A 17487-nucleotide genomic window follows, 5' to 3' on the forward strand; every position below is an offset into this window, starting at 1 on the left:
CCGATTGAGGAGTTTTGTAAAATATACATGCTAAAGCTGTAGGGGAAGCTCTGCAGAGAAATATGCAAGCATAAAACGAGCGAAAATTAAAAGTAAAAGCGAAACCGGCGATGAAATCGCCAATCCTGCATAGTATACCTTTAAGGACAAACTTGGATAAGTTGATTCAGAGTTTAAGCCACCAAATAGAAGAGGCCAATGGCTTCGTTCTCCTAGTAATCAAAAGGTGCTTGGGTTTGTCAGTGAACTACACACCAAATATGCCCCAGATCCAGTGCAGAAATTTGTTTCGTAAAGGTGAAAATCTTGCATAGTGCACCTTTAAATAGCCAGACGCTGTCTGTTGTCTGGCTATTTAAAGGGGCACTATGCAAGATTTTCACCTTTACGAAGCAAATTTGATGGTAAGCGACATTGTAACAGGAGAATAATTTACCTAGTATATGAGTTGAGTGTCCATTATGGGTGTTCGGGGGATAACCTAAGAGGTGGGAACTTGTCCAGGAACTTGCTCTCACTCGGCCCTCTCAGTCCTTGGGTTTCCACTCCATTTGAAGACCGTGGTCAGACTCGCCGGCATCTGGCTGCTGGCATTACCTTCCTGGACAGTTTTGATCGTGACATAATCGTTTTGCGACATTTCACCGCTACTTCCTTCAAATAAGTCAGCACACCAAATGCAAACAACAATGACCAGATCACGGAAGGAGATTAAAGTAGCGAGTCGCTACCGAGAAAACCAGCCATGCAACTTCAAGAATGGCGGCCAGACAAATCTCACCAGACTCATGAAATATTACCTTGTCAATAGACACCAATTTTGTTGAAAATTGTTGCAATTTTTTCAGTCGTAACCCATGGGAACAGGCGCACCTGGAGATCTGAGGAGAACAAGGGAAGCGGCCGCCCTCATGCATGCTCACGGGACTCTCTACTGCTCTGTTAGTGGCCTCCTTCCCCCTTTCAACAACACTTATGGAACCTTAGATATCAGAGACCAACAGGACTCTAATACCATTGCATACAGTCTTTATGCTTTTTATAAATCAACGTTCTTTATATGAGCAGAGTCTAGAGCATAGTGTTCACTGTCCTCACTTGATCCACTCACATCCTCAAGGATATGTCTTATGTGTCTGCTTTCACTCACACAAACACATGTACACACTCTCCCAAACTAAACACAACAACAATACAGCACAAGTTCATTGGTATGCAAACACACACACACACAGAGAAGGATGATGCTGATGATGATGGTCCAGGTCGGACTTCCTCCTGTGCAGGCCTGCTGTGTCCTGGTACAGGATGACCCTTCTCACGCGTGTGTCCCAGATCATGGTCGCCTCCCTGCGCCTGTGTTTTCTATCTCTCACCCACACACGTCCACCCTAGACGCCACCTATTTGTCATAATCTCTGCCACCGCGCGCTGATCTGCACACCCCGCCGGTGCCATCTGGACGGTGTGTTGAGTGCGTGTTTGGATCTGTGTGGGTGGCATGGGGCAAGTACAGTTTGTTTTTAAATGGTTTGTACATATGCTCTGTCTGTAGGGGCCCACTGGACTCCAACTCCAGCTACAGTTTCTATGAGTCTCTCTCCCTGTCTCTCTCTCTTTCTACCTCTTCTTTCCCTTTTCTCTCTCTCCCTCTCTCTTCCTCTCTCCACATCCGCCCTCCTCTCTGTATGTCTCGTGATGCTGTAACACAACGGAAGGAGTTGAAGCGAGTTCATTGGTCAATTAGGTCTGAAAACCGGGAGCAAGATTCCATCACCCGCACTTGTTACTATTCTTGGCCTTGGCCCCCGTTTTCTGAGTCTGTGTCACACTGCCTCCCTGTGGCGACTATGGCACTCTGCTCCATAGCAGGATTATATAAACCTTTTTTTTTTATTATTTTATTTTCAGGGCTGTGAGTCATCGTCCTTGAGTGAGGACAGACTGAGTGTTTGAGAGAGAAGCTGAGTGTGGGGAGGGTTTTCAGGGAGGGAGGGGGGAGGAGTGGGGGGTGGGTATTGGGGCGCAGCTGCTGCGGGGGCGCTGGGTAATGGATTTGGGGATTTTCCCTGTTTTTTACCTCTCTTTATTTTTGGCTGCAGGGGGGGGATCTGTGCTGGAGTTCACCTGCTGGCTCCAGGATAAGCTATTGCAGCACGAGGACACAGGTGCTGCAGGGTCATTATGCTCTGCCGTCGGCTCTCAGGTGACAGTGCTACAGAGACACAGGATGTGTGAGTCACTCCGTAGAAGAGGCTATTCTATAGGGAACCAATGAAGCACCATTCCGTTGAGAACCAATTTAGTTCTGTATGGAAGGCTATTTCAACCCTCATCTTATTCTTTACTCTTATGTCGGTTTTCTCTCTCTCTCTCTCTCTCTCCTCTATCTCTCTCTCTCCTCTCTCTCTATCTCTATCTCTCCTTTGTTTAAGGTCATTGACGTATTCCTCCTGTAGATCAACTCAGTTCTCTTAGATGCAGGCGCTGTATCATGTAGATGAATTATGAATGACTGAACAGCAATGGAGCAACCTACTGAATGACTATTTTTAGAATTGTATTACAGTAGATTTATTAACTGAGCTTGATCATGGCTCCAGCAGGCTCCAGACATTACAGCAAGCTACAGACAGAGCCCATATGATACCCATATTCAGTATTGCTAGCATATCATAGATTAAACTATTCACTGTGCCCTGCAGAATGAACCCATAGTGTGAGGCGAGGCTGATGATACGGACATCAATAATTAACCAACAATTTCTTTACATTTTGTATTTTTATTTTCAGCACACACAAGTACAAACTGTAATTTAAAAAAAACTTCTTAAAAAAAGGTAACATATGTTGTAGTGATGAATTCTCTTGTGGTAAACGGGGAATGTGTGAATGTTTTGTGTCTGAGTGGTTACTGAGATAACGGCAGTGTCTGAAATAACAAGTAAAGTACAAAAACGAGGCCTCACCCTAATTGCACACATTGATGTCCACTGAAGTAATGGCATAAATGAGAATCTCTAACTTTAAGTGGCAAGGCTTGTTTATGGCGCCCGGGCTAAGTACCTCACGTTTTGATTTATGAATGAGTAGGTGAAGTTTGTTACTGAGAGGGGCCTATGGAGGATCCCTAGTACAGCATGTTTCTTGCCAATCCAGACAATTTTCTCGAAAATTTAAATATTTAGCATTTTCCTTGACTGGCTGCTTAATTGTGTTGCCCTACTAGCACTGAACTGAAATGCTTCGAAATAGCAACAAATACTAACTGAAGTCAAAGAGTCATAAATATTGGCTTTTGAGTTTTGATTCATTGTCTTTCTACAGTACCATGCAAAAGTTTTAGGCATTAGTGAAAAAATGTGAGGATGCTTTCAAAATAATGAGATGAATAGTTTTCACTTTACAAATAAAATCATACAAAGTGCAGTAAACAAAAGAATCAATGTTTGGTGCAACCTGCCTTTGTCTTCAAAACAGCATAAATTCTCTGATAGGTACACTTGTACAGTTTTTCAGGTACTTTTAAGGTACTTCTCTGAGATCTTGCCACAGTTCTTTGGTGGATTTAAACTGTCTTATGTGTTCTGTATTATCATGTAATCCCAGTTCACACTGTACTCTGAACTCTGAGCTGAAGCCCCTTAAGTTTTCAAACTGCTTCAGTATGTTCTTTTTGTAACACTGGTTTGTTCTTTTTGTAACAGCACACAAATGTCTCCCTGGAAAACTTTAAAATACGATGATTCCAATTGAAAGACTAATGCTAATAAAGATAACATATAACTGTCAAACACACATGATTTGTGAAACAACTATGGTGCCTAAAACGTTTGCACGGAACCGAAGGTCCATATGTTTTTGTCGCCGTCAAATAAAGAAATAACAATAAACAATCTAAAATGAAAAGAAGACAAAATGGCAGGTTGTAGAATCGCTGGCACCAAACAGTGTACAAGGTACACTTGCCCACCTGCTCGTTGAAGGCACTTTGTAGGTGGTGAGAGGGAACAGATGGAGTTCAGGTTAAAACAGCATCATACAGCAGTTATCATAGTGCAGTTGGTCACATTGGTCTGAGCTAACCTCACCTGGCACAATGGACCCGAGGAGGTGTTTCGCAGTGCTACCGTTTCACAAAAACACTGCTCGATGATGGTGCAGTTGGAAATATGGATGGTTCGCCACCGTGTTCGCTAATGTGGGACTTTTAGGCCACGTCAAGTGAGAGGAAGAGCTGCAAAGGATTCTACGAATATGTAAACGAGTTTAGCTTGCCTTCCTTCTCCTCCACCTCCACCTTTCTCTTTCTCTTGTGCTTATCTCCTCTCACTCTCTCTCTCCATCTCTCTCTCCTTTCTCTCTCCCTCTCCCTCTCTCCCTCTCTCTCTCCCCCTCTCTCTCTCTCTCTCTCTCTGTGTTCTTAGAAACCATGTGGTCCCACGTAGATGGACAGGCGGAGGGCAGAGCTGCTCTGGTAGCTCATGACGAGGTTCACTGATACCATCTCCAGGTCCAGCACGTACTCCTTGGGTCCAGTCACGGCTCTGGCCAGCACCAGCATGGCGCTGATGTTATTGATTTGCTGTGGTGAGGACAAGGGAGATCAAAGACACAGATAAGCATCAGGTGAGTCTGTGAAGTGTCACCTCTGCTTCACCTGTCGGCTGATCCACTCGACTTCCATCTAAATGTGAGACAGGTCTTAAGGACAAGAGGTGCCTTTGATCATCATAACCAAGAGTGTTGTGTCATATAGCCTCCACACATATATATAAGACAAACATGAAATACATACATAAATATGTACAAGAAATGAATGATCAATATAGAAGTAGTGAATTATTCAGAAGGTACAGAGCAGTCAAAGCTGAGACTGTGACCCACACATGGCTCATTCATGATCAGGTCACTCATCTATAGGCATCCTATAGGCAGATATGATGCTCTACTGGCTGTAAAAGGATGATGTGCTTATTCCCATTCTTACTCGGATGTAGAAGTCTCCGTTCTCATCGCCGGAGCGGATGCGGAAGGAGTTGTTGGCTCCGGGGTAGACGCTGGTGGCGTGGATCTGGAAGATGTCGGAGGGGACGGAGCGCTCGGACGTGATGCTCATGTAGCGGTGCACGATGAAGTAGGGCAGCTCCCGGCACGCCGGCTTACTGACCGGACACATGCAGCGGCTGGGAACACACACCACCACAGGGAGGCTCAGCACCGATTTCACACAACACACAACACACACACACACACACACACACACACACACACACAGCAAAATGCTGTCCCTGTCAAGTTCTATTTACTTCTTCTTCTCTCTTTTTCTCTCTCTTTCTCTCTCTCCCTCTTTCTCACACACACACACAAGGTTCACTTTCTGACTACAGAATTGAGGATGTAAAGTGCTGAAATGCCTAGTCAGCCGCTCCCACATTATCCCATTCCACATGTCAGATTCCCTCCGTCTCCTCTCCCGACGCTAAGTCATTAAGGTCATTAAGCAGTCATGGCTAATTGAGCCTTCAGAAGGGCCTCATCGCTCAGGGACGCCTGTGGCCACTAGGGGGCACTGATGTAGCAGAGGAGAGACGTCCACACCAGATGTCCCCCTGTCTCTGCTGTTATACACCAGGCTGGACATCTTTTTATTTCAAACAGGTCTGACATGCTCTAGTATGCTTACAAAAAAGCAGCCAAAAGAGGTGACCCCAGTCAGACAGGCCACACCTGCTATGAATTAGGAGCCTGGAGGAGGTATGTTAATGACCCTGGATGCTCTCCAGCGGCAGAGACGATCACATTTGGACTGCGGCATGGAAACAAAATAATCACAGCAATCTCTGATATAATGTGAGAGGCAACAGAAACATAGTTGCCTAATGGATAAAAGATGTCGTGGCTGTACACAAGCAATGGCAATGTGATGTGAGAAAGAGTGTCTGTGCGTGTGTGTGAGTGAGAGAAAGAGAGTGAGTGTGTGTGTGTGAGTGAGAGAGAAGGAGAGTGTGTGTGTGTGTGTGTGTGTGTGTATGCAGGAGATTGAGACGAGAGTGCATACTCACTTATCTGACACCTGCACATAGGGCTCAATGCAGGGGTTGGTTTCGACACACTTGTAATCTCCATGAATGTTGATGCAGTTCTGCGCGTCCGTGCACTGGTTTGCCCCCGTCTCACACTCATTCACATCTGAGCAGAGGGACAGGGACAGAACGCTTAGCCACAATGGGCCGATAAAAACAGGAATATTATCATATTTTACCATGGTTATTTTTGCACTAATCCAATATTGAGAACTTCTGAACAGGAAGAGTGAGATCAGTGACCCCCCCCACCCATCCCCATCCCAAAGCCTCTTTGAAACTCTTCAACTCTTCTTGGAGGATTGCGGGAATTTACAGTCGATCCTCTCCTGGAGGGACTATGGGATTCACAGTCTATCCTTTATTGATTCAGTCTTTATGAGAGAGAAGAGGAGTGGAGGCCTGAGAGAGAAAAAAGGGGGAGAAAAGTAGCTCACCTTGGCAGAGCCGTGTGCCCATGAGCTGATAGCCCTCTGGGCAAACACAGGAGAACTTCCCCGGCTCATTTACACACTGGTCCTGACACAGAAAACTGGAGTAGCTGCACTCGTCAATGTCTGCCAATAGAAGATAGGGTACAGGGAGAGAGATTGAATGAATATAAATGTGTGTGTGTGTGTGTGTGAGAGAGAGAGAGAGAGTGTGTGTGTGTGTGTGTGTGTGTGTGTGTGTGTGTGTGTGTGTGTGTGTGTGTGTGTGTGTGTGTGTGTGTGTGTGTGTGTGTGTGTGTGTGTGTGTGTGTGTGTGTGTGTGTGTGTGTGTGTGTGTGTGTGTGTGTGTGTGTGGGTGTGCGTGTGCAAACATGACACCATGGCAAACAGGACACAGTGACATGTCAAACTCTTGGCTTCTTCACAATATCATTATTAGCACACTTCAGTTGTCATGGCACATAGCACTGGGGGTTGGGTGAGTTATTTGGTGATTCTATACAACAATACAACAATATGAGAGGCAGTCATGAAAGAGGATGTCAGTAATGTTGAAATTCACATCCGGTTTTTGTCTGTGTTTTAATGTGTGTGTGTGTGTGTGTGTGTGTGTGTGTGTCTCTCTCTGTGTGTGTGTGTGTGTGTGTGTGTGTGTGTGTCTGTGTGTTTGTGTGTGTGTGTGTCTCTGTGTGTGTGTGTTTACCGTTGCAGGCGTAGCCGTCCGGTGCCAGCTCGTAGCCCTGGTCACAGCGGCAGAGGAAGGTCCCGTATGTGTTGTAGCAGCGGTGCTGACAGGGGGCGCCCATGCCACACTCATCCACATCTGGAGCAGGGCACAGCAGAGCACATGTGGAGTCAGCCCTCCGCCTCGCCTCACAACCAGGATTGCATCACTCACTCTCACACAGACCCGGCTGCAGAGAGCAGTGATAAAGGGGGCATTTGAGATTTTCAGGGGGGCACTCTCAATCGTAAAAGGCTACAGTTAGGATTAGGCCAAGTAAAACTGAGGGGGCACCTTTTTTGTTTGAGGGTGCACCGCCCCCTTTTGCCCCCCCCTGGAGCCGGGTCTGCTCTCACACACACACACACACACACACACACACTCATTCACACACTCACACGCTCACTGACACCACCCCAAGCGAGTAAGCATGGCATTATGCGAAGGTTAGGGAGCACGAGCCACGAGGGGAGCAACACACACACACACACACATCCGAATTAGTCATCCTGAAAAGGAACTGCTCCTGCTGCTCGGCTGGAAAAGAACACAGATGTGTAGGATGGCATTGTGCAATAAGTGTGTGGGCTCGCCCTCTGAAAGGTCAAGTCTAACAATCTCTTTGTGTGTTAGTGTGTGTGTGTGTGTGTGTGCTACTGAGTGTGATTATGTGTGTGTGTGTGTGTGTGTGTGTGTGTGTGTGTGTGTGTGTGTGTGTGTTCGTGCGTGCGCATTTCTTTGATCGTGTATATGCAAGTGTGTAATTTGATATGTTCGTCTTCCATTTCATTTTGCTCAGAATGGGAGTGTGTCTACCAGTATTCCCTCCTTGTTTTGTCTACATTCCTCCACATCTCTCACATAATGTCACATACACTTATGGATTGGAATCCTTGCATGTGTGGTATGTGTGTGTGTATGGGCTATGTAAGAATGTGCGTATGTGTGTGCGTGTGTGCGCGTGTGGTATGTGCGTGTGTGCGCATGTGTGTGTGTATGTATGCGATATGTGTGTGTGTGTGTGTGTGTGTGTTCGTGTGTGTGTGCGCGTTGTGTGTGTGGGCGGTTGTGGGATGGGCAGTGACTCAGGCTGGCGCGGTAAGCGTGGGAGGTGGCCGCCTGCTCACCGATGCAGGAGCGGTTGTTGCCAGCCAGCTGGAAGCCCGGCTCACACTGGCACGAGAAGGAGCCCGGGACGTTGACACAGCGGTGCTGACAGTAGCGGTAGCGGCACTCATCAATATCTACAGAGAGGAAATTGCACACAATCACACAACGTGGCGCATCAGAGAGCCCGTAGAGGAGTTGTGTGGAAGGGAATGATGTATTTTGACAAGTTTAAGTTATTACATTTTTGTTGAAGTTCCTTGGAGAGAGAGAAATGGAGTCAGACAAAGCGAAAACTGCCAAAACAGTGTAATGTCTCAGTCACAGACTAAACCTAATATGGCATGTTAGATTGTTAGATAATTGCCTAACATCTTCCTTCTGTGGAAGTCAATGTAAGTCAGCTGTAGTCTGACGTCAGAGTGATGGATTTCCCATTTGTTTTTCCAGATAAATCATTCGTCATTAGTTCACGTTAGCAGGAAACTGTCATTGTCTGATAGTACTTGGTAATTCTTGCATGATGATACTTGGTAATTCTTGCATGATGGCACTTGGTAATTCTTGCATGACGGTGCATGGTGAGGGTGCCTGTCAGTATCAACCGAGGTGATGGAGATTTCATGATATCATCTAATGAGACACAGCTGGCATTTGACATAATGAAAGACAGTTTCTCACCGATGCACTCTGTGCCCACTTTGCGGTACCCTTCTGGGCACTGGCAGTTGAAGCTGCCCTGCGTGTTGATGCACTCCTGACTGGGTTGGCAGTCGTGACTGGGTTGCCACGTTGTGTCCCCCGCGCACTCATCTATGTCTGTTATGAGACAAAACACAAGAGACAGTCAGGATACTCGTGCAACACTTAAATCATACACAGGAAGCATGTATGAATGAATGAATGAATCACATCAACTCTGCACTACAATAAAACATGTCTGACTTATCACCTAAGGCATGCTTACGGTATGCTCTCATGAGGTTCGGTCAACAGTTGGTCTAGTAGGAAAAGCACATTCTTCAGCTGAGATAAATAGACAGCGGCTTACTGGCAACGGCATGCCCACACATGCTGTAGCTAGTGAGACCATGCAGCGCTGAGGGGGCACTATAGTCATGGAGGCCAGTAGAGCACAGTACTGAGGGGGCACTATAGTCATGGAGGCCAGTAGAGCACAGTACTGAGGGGGCACTATAGTCATGGAGGCCAGTAGAGCACAGTACTGAGGGGGCACTATAGTCATGGAGGCCAGTAGAGCACAGTACTGAGGGGGCACTATAGTCATGGAGGCCAGTAGAGCACAGTACTGAGGGGGCACTATAGTCATGGAGGCCAGTAGAGCACAGTACTGAGGGGGCACTATAGTCATGGAGGCGAGTGAAGCAGCTCATCCGTCCTGTCAGACGCTCCTCTCATTACGCTGCTACTACACTGAGGACCGGGGACAGCTGGGAATCTCAGGCAGATGTATCTGTGGGCTCTGTGTCCAACCAACCCCCTACCTCCTCCCCCCCCACCCCACACATACATACACACACACACACACACACTCACACCACCCCCCTGTGCCAGATCACCGGCGAGGCTCCCACCAGCAGATTGTAGCCACAAACGCCCAGACACGGCGGTGCCCTTTGGCCTATATGGCAACAGCTGTCTCCAGCGGAAACGTCTGCATTCCTCTACCCCCTGCAGACACACTAACACACTGGCACTCCCACAGCAGTGGTTTCACACCAGCAGCACACGCAGTTGTTCCCAGGGCCACACCTGTCCTGTCTCTCTCACTCCCGCCTCATTCCCATCCGCCTTTCCCACTGTCTCCTCCTCATCATACCCATCCTCTTACTCCATGGCTGTGTGTGTGTGTGTGTGTGTGTGTGTGTGACAGTGTATGTGTATGTGTGTGTGTGTGTGTGTGTGTGTGTGTGTGTGTGTGTGTGTGTGTGTGTCTGAGTCTGAGTCTGTGTCTATGTGTCTATGTGTCTGAGTGTGTCTGTGCGTATGTATGGATTGTACGTATGCTCTTTCTGCCAGTCTCTCCGTCCATCTATAATGTAACCCCTCTACACACGTATGTCTCCACGGGTCTCTCCGAGCTCACCTACGCAGCTGTCTCCCTGGGGCTGGTAGCCGAGGGGGCACTGGTTGGGCTCAGGGCTGGCCGGTCCCGGGAGGCTCGGGGCAGGAGGGTCCGGCGCAGGGATGACGGAGGCGGAGCGGGGCAGGCACAGGTAGCCACCGTAATGGTTAAAGCACTTCATCTCGCCTTTACAGGCGTCCGAGATGGTCTCACATTCATTAATGTCTGGGGGAGAAACAGACAGACACAGAGAGAGAGAGAGAGAGAGAGAGAGAGAGAGAGAGAGAGAAGGGGAGGAAGAGAGAGAGGGAGATTTCTTTCTTAATTTATATGTTATATTTGAGTATAAACTATTTATTTTTATGTTTTTGCTTATCAGTGAAAAACAAAACTCTCATGTCAGTAAGACTCACTTGATGGAATGTAAACTGAATGTAATTGAAATCAAATGAATTGCAATACTGTCTACACAATCAAAACAGTGATTTGACAGGAAGGAGAAAGAGAGCCAGTCGGACAAAGACTTGAAAACAATTGAACAGAGCTCGTATTGTTCGGCGATAGCTGCCATCAGAAGACACACCTTTGCAGTGCTGTGTCCGCTGGTCCCACTGGTAGCCATCTGTGCATTCCTGTGGAGCGAGAGAGCAGAGCCGTCAGTGAACCCCGGCCGGCCAGCCGGCGCCCGGGAAACCCACAAGGCACAGGGCCTGAATTAGCCCCACGCCATTCAGCCATGTCATCGGATGACAAAGACACAGTCATGGCCGCTGGACAGAGGAGAATTTAATGAAACGGCTCGGATGGAACCAATTAAACATGAATCAAATCCAATCATATCACGTAGCATTAATGAGCACATCTCCATTTGAACTGACAACTCATTACACTGAGCTTGCATGGAGATGGAGACAAAGTAGACACTGAACAAATTCAGAGGAAAGGAGAAAGGCAGAAGAATTAAAGACAGTCACTGACAACGTAATCTGTCTCATATGTCTGCTGATCCTTAATTGTAACCTTATGAGCGCATATAACCGCCACTGATAATGTGAAGGCAGATTCACTCCATTGTAACTCATCTCGTTTGTTTCTTAGAATGTTTATGCTGTATATTGCTGCATATCAGTGTATTATGTTCATGTATTTCACTCTGATGAGTGTAAGATTTCGTAAACCCACTCTGCTTTTCTCCTCTCCTCTCCCTTCAGCATCCAACCTCTGCCCCCACCCTTACTATCTCTCCACCCTGCTGGCCCTGAGTAGATGGGCCCCCTCCTTTAGCCTAGCTTCCTTTTAGCTATAGCTTGACTCCATCAGGTCAGCGCTTGCTCTAAGGATCTCCGGCTTTGGGCCCTGTACGCGTCTTCAGACCATTGGTGCTACATGTGTAGACAAATCTGATTGAATTGAATCAAAAAGACGGAGGCAGAGAAGGGCCAAAAAGGGCACAATAATAACATTTGGCTCAGAAATGACAGAGAGAGGGAGACAGAGAGTGAGAAAGAGAGGTGACCGTACCGTGTAGGTGTCACTTTCTGAGGGTGGCTGTGAAATGGCGCTGGGGACGAGGAGAGACACACACGCACACACACACAGCAGGGAGACGCACGCGGGCCACGCCATGCTCACACACTCGCACAGCTGGAGGGCAAACGAGGAGACAAACACTCACTCACACACACACACACACACACACACACAAACACAAACACGCGCAGACACAGATACAGAACAAGGAGCAGGGCCTTCGGTGTGTGAACAAGGGCAGCCGTTCACTTTCACAGCAGCAGCACAATGGAATCTGCGGAGAAGAAAGGACAGAGAGAGGGAGACAGCGGAAGGAGAGAAAGAGAGAGCGGAAGGAGAGAGGGCATGGGAGCGTGGGTTTATTTGCTGGAACACCAGTGCTGACAGTGGCTGTTATGCACACATACCTTTCTGTCTGTGAGGCAATGATCCATTCAGCCTCCTTTAACTGTTTTTAGGGGTCGGACAAAGGAGGCAGTGGATTGTGAAAGGACTGTGAGACTGCCATGCTCTGTTGACTCAGATGGACTGGAACAGCCAGCAGTCCCAGCACATGTCTGCTTTTACAGCGTGGATGCCTGACTCCCTCTACTGGCTAAGTCTAGACCACACACTTTACAATGGCTGTAAAAGCTCCAGGTATATGAAGCTCTCCTGTTTAACATACCATTTGACTCACTGTTGGTCTTAAATGTGGAACATTAAGTCATAAAAGAGTTAACATAACCAGTGACTCTAAATAAGGGAGACGTTCGGAAAAGTTAAAGGGTCACTATTTAAATGAATCCTCAGTCGTTCTACATGGTCAGGCAGTTTCCTGTGCTCGGTTCTGCTTAGTCCTGCCTATTTCTAGGGAATGAGAACACTAGCTCAGTGGAATCCCCACACTCAGACAAAGCCCCCTTCTCACCGGGGCCTGTTCAGGTGAGGAGAAAATGTGTTTCTTTGGCCAAAGCAAATACCATTCAAACATTTTCTAATTTTACAGTCAACACGAAAAGCTGCAAGTTTAACAAAACAGAGCCAGGAAAAAGTATGAACACACTCATCTGAGTGTGTGGAAACAGACGGACATACGCGTGTGCGTACATGCACGCACACACAGACACACACACACACACGCACATACAGACACACTCACACAGACTCACTTGTGAGTGTGTGCACACCCACACACACACACTCACACTCACACAAGTCTAAATGTATGTTTACTTAGTCTATACGCACACAATGAGCTACAGACATGCCCTACAGATTATTTCCCAAACACATTCCACTGTCCAGCGTCCCTCAGGTAGACATGTCTCTCGTCCCGTTCCCCCGGCAGCACGGACGTGCACTCCCTCACATGTGGCCAGCCAGAGAAAACAGACACGTCTCGGGACACTAAAGTAGGACTTATGTCATTGTGTCTGAGACACCAGGCCGCAAGGCGACGTGCACGTCCCCACGTGCCAGAGGCAGCCTCTTACATCAGCCTCCAAAATGGTAATGGCCAGGTTCCCTCTCCAAGCCACAAGGCAAAGGGTGCACAATGAGACTTACGTGACCCTGTGCACTCCCTCCCTCCCTGAGCCCAGTGATATAAGGCAGGTCTGCTCACACAAGGGCTCGTGTGATTAGATTATTACCCCTCGGCGGCTGATTTGCGCTGCTATTTCCAGCTCCGCATGACCATGTGGCATGAGAACTGAGAGAAATCAGAATGAATTGGATGCGAAGGGCAGAGCTCCAAAAATAAGTTGATTTATGACTAAGCTTATGTTATATCCTGTGATCCTCAACAATGAGTCCTAGTCAAAAGTTTGACTGAGAGCATTTGAAATAGCTTAGTCCTGTGCAATACTACCAAGATGTGCTTGACGGACAGTCTTACACTGCCTGACACCATTGTGATTCATAAAAACACAATGCCCCGCCTTCAGGAGACTAACCGTATGCTCTAAGTCACACGTACGCGGAGGCTCTAATAAAAGCCGGCTTATTGGCTCACACCTGTCGGACCACCACAGGAGCACAAACAGCCAGGGGCATCTGCCGTGTCCACCAGTGACCAGGACCCTTAAGAAAACACCCACAAACACCCGACCTCCTGCCCCCATGAAAAAACAAGCGCTGCGGACAGCTGACAGACGCTGCGTCACTCACTCGCTCGGCGGAGAGGGGCCCCTGTGGCATGAGACCGGGCACGGGGCCCCGGGGCGGCGGTGGCGGCGACGACGGCGGCGGCTGCGCCCGCCCCGATGGAATGCCCACGGCGGGCGAGGATGTGGCCGACACTTCCCTCCCAGGTCACGGCGGACACGGAGCGGTGTTTTCATTCCCAGAGTATCGCATTCCCGGGAAAACCCCCGTCAAGAAAAAAAAAAACAACACACACACACACACACACAAAAAAAGCGCCTCGAGCCGAGAGGGCAGGCTGCGGCCAGTCCGATGGCCGGGCCCTTTGCGTGGCCCTGGAGCGAGAGGCTGCCACTCATGGCCGGCGTCCACACACCCCGGGAGCGCGGCCAGTGTGGCGCCCTGAGGCCGCTGTGGCCGGCCAGAGCCCGCTTCCCTGTTTACTCGGACATGCTCCGCCGAGCCGCATTTTTAAAACCCGGCGAGCGGGTCACAATTGAGTTATTTTCCAAAAGGGCACGGTTTTCTCCAGTCACTTCACATCAACGGCATTGTGCTGGATTGTGTGATTTTGTTTAGTGTCAGCAGCTGCTCCATTTTCCCACTGCTGTCTGCGGTGCCACCCTCCACCTTTGGCATACGCGCTCCTCAGTCCCAAAGGCTCATTTAAGCTGTCACTCATAACTCTAAGGACAGCACTGTTTGGTCTATGGCATCAAATTCGCCTGCTCTGGGTTTGGCAATGAAGAGCTTGTTTTTTAACACAAAGACCTTTACACACGCTACAATTTCAATCAACGTAGTCTCCACAGAGGGAGGAAAAAACAGTACTTTTCACTGTGAATTTGACGTATTTTCCAATTTTAGGCCTTAATGACTGACCTTTAGGGGTAGCAAGTGGCAAAGCCACGCGCAGGGAAGTGCCAATAGATTTTATTTCACACAGTCACAGACACACACACACAGACTCACAGACTCTCACACTAACCCCCCCCCCCCCCACACACACACACACACACACACCCAGTGCCATGTTCTGTAATATATCCCCGTGGCTCTATCAGGCATGAAGTTGCTGATATGACCCATGACTGAAACGGTCCCAGAGTGCTGAATCATTCGTTTCAGCCAGTGCAAACCCCCCGTGGAGCCGAAGCAGCCACTCATGAATCAAGACCCACCAGAGCCTCAGGGCCCATGCATACCAGCATGTATGTGGCCGAAATCAATTACATGCTCCGGGGACAGAAAGCTACAGTGCTTCAGATTATTTAGTATTCGAAAAAGATCTGGCCCTGCTTTAGAGGGGGCAGCTCTGGCTGTAAGGAGCAGCCTGAGGACTTGGCACTGAAAGCACCTTGTCACCCTTCCCTGCCTCCACCTGAATGCTCTAGTCACAGAGCCACCATATAAATGGCCAATAAGTCAAATTCAAGTCATTATTAAAACACATAAACAAAATGATGAAATAGTGGTCTAAGGCGGACAGAGGAAGGCTTTGTGCTAACAGTGAGAGTAGCTGTGTTGGGCTATGATGTCATAACTGTAGTAATAGCGTTTGTGAGCGTATGCGCACGGGGGGGTGGGGAGGCAATTATTGTTAATGGCACCTGTTTCGTTCCCCAAACACTGCTTTCTCCATATCCCCTTTGAGTAACTGTCACAATGCATCATTTAGCTCAGTCCCTGTGCAATAATGATTCCTAAAACCTCGTTTCTGCGTAAAAGCAACATTGGAGGCGTTGTGAAATCCTTGCTGGAAATGGGACAGAAGTCGTTTTGCAATGTTATTTTTGTGCAACATTGTCCATGGAGTCATGATCTGTAATCATGCCACATACAGTAGATGTTGCGTAAGGACTAGATGCCCACAGAGCCATATCATACTGGAGACTGGAGTTTTAGAAGAAACGCAAAAGGGAATCGGTGTCGAGTTACCATGCGTGGGTCTGCTCGTGAGAGACAGACTTACTATGAGTTGTTTAGCAATCTGGCTGCCTGGCTGCCCCCCTAAGCTTGTGTAGCCGTGGAGGTTTGGAAGGCAGCAATGGTGTAAGTGGGACGTGTGCAGAGGAGTCAGGCAGTACAGTTCACTCCTCTCTCACGTCGACTCTGCGCTCTCTCTCTCTCTCTCCCTCTCTCTCTCTGTATATCTCTCTTACACACACACATACTTAGAGAGTCTTGGTGGTGACAACATAACTCATTAGCACACTTTTAAGAAACCTGGAACTGTCTCTTTCACACTTTCACAACAGCACACCATCTCAAACCCACTGTCTCACAACAGCACACCAACTCACACACACTGTCTCACAACAGCACACCAACTCACACACACTGTCTCACAACAGCACACCAACTAACACACTGTCATGGAAAAAGTCATGTACAGGTACTAATACTTTTTTCAGGCGTCATTAGGCACACACACTCTCTCTCTTTCTCTCTCTCTCTCTCTGAAATACACTCTCACTCTCTCTCTCTCACACACACACACACACACACACACAGTCACATTGGAATCTTTCATACTCACAGGCCAGCACTCCTCAGCTCCTCTGCGATCTCTTTTTTTCCCCGGCTGTCTGTCCTGCTCTTCACAGACTTCTCTCTCTCTCCACTCTCTCCTCTTCCGGTGCTGCGGCAGGTCGGCCCTCTGAGTGGGTCTGCCTATGTGTGTCACAGCGTGTGTGTGTGTGTGTGTGTGTCTGACAGAGACAGACAGAGAGAGAGAGAGAGCGCGAGTGTGTGAGTGGCTTTTTTCTCTGCGGCTGGTTGTGGAGTGGCCCTGGTCGTCCTCTCGTCCTCCTCCTGCTTCTTCGGCCCTGAGAGAGTGAGTGGGATAAAAACCGACAGCTGGAGTCTTGAATGTATGCAGGGGAGGGAGAGAGCGAGAGAGAGAGAAAGAAAGAGAGGAAGAGAGGGACAGCCCATTCCACCACCCCCGTCTTCTCCATCCAGCCCCCTGCACTGCCATCCTCCACCCACTAGACCCCCCCTCGACAACCCCCCCACCCCTTACTCTGACCCCACAGGATGCAAATTCCTGGTCTGTGGCCCAAATTCCAAAATTCCAAATCTGTCCCGATTCGCAGGCAACAACTCACACACAGATTCACACACACCAGCACTGCTCACAAACACGAGCCTTGGCCACATGGTACACCTGGTTTCATTTAAACGAACCCCCCACAGCTCACTCCAAAAAAAACTGCTTTTTCCCCTCCCCATCTCAACTCACCCCCCTATCTCACTGTTTGTACCTCTCCATCTCACACACTCTCACTCTCTTTCTCCTTCTCACACACACTCTTTCACTCTCTCCATCTCACACACTCTCTCTCCTTCTCATTTTGAGGCAGACTCGCACTTGCTCTCTCGCTCCTTTTCATT

At 48.4% G+C, this 17487-nt stretch overlaps 1 protein-coding gene across 2 annotated transcripts; it reads right to left on the bottom strand.

Moving 5' to 3' along the window:
- Positions 1-2769: 2769 nt before the first annotated feature.
- efemp2a (EGF containing fibulin extracellular matrix protein 2a) lies at positions 2770-16919 on the bottom strand. 2 transcript variants are annotated; one of them, XM_062524868.1, is made up of 11 exons: positions 16631-16919; positions 11956-12238; positions 11018-11066; positions 10456-10659; positions 9030-9167; positions 8369-8485; positions 7221-7340; positions 6524-6643; positions 6066-6192; positions 4991-5186; positions 2770-4585 (listed from the first exon to the last, which is right to left on the bottom strand). In XM_062524868.1, the coding sequence occupies exons 2-11, from the start codon at positions 12058-12060 to the stop codon at positions 4424-4426; spliced, it is 1338 nt and encodes a 445-aa protein (XP_062380852.1). In that variant the 5' UTR covers positions 12061-12238; positions 16631-16919; the 3' UTR covers positions 2770-4423. The 2 variants fall into 2 exon arrangements, with proteins under 2 accessions (XP_062380852.1, XP_062380853.1); XM_062524869.1 differs by lacking the exon at positions 16631-16919 and adding an exon at positions 14116-14133.
- Positions 16920-17487: the final 568 nt, after the last annotated feature.

The sequence above is a fragment of the Sardina pilchardus genome, chromosome 21, assembly GCF_963854185.1.
Source record: "Sardina pilchardus chromosome 21, fSarPil1.1, whole genome shotgun sequence".
Taxonomy (NCBI): Eukaryota; Metazoa; Chordata; class Actinopteri; order Clupeiformes; family Clupeidae; genus Sardina; species Sardina pilchardus.

Coding starts and splice junctions, on each gene's coding strand:
- efemp2a (XM_062524868.1), bottom strand. CDS start 12,060: ATGGCGTGGCCCGCGTGCGTCTCCCTGCTGTGTGTGTGTGCGTGTGTG. Junction 9,168..10,455: donor CCAGGGAGACAGCTGCGTAG/GTGAGCTCGGAG, acceptor GTCTCATAACAG/ACATAGATGAGTGCGCGGGG. Junction 5,187..6,065: donor TATGTGCAGGTGTCAGATAA/GTGAGTATGCAC, acceptor GTGTGTTCCCAG/CCGCTGCATGTGTCCGGTCA.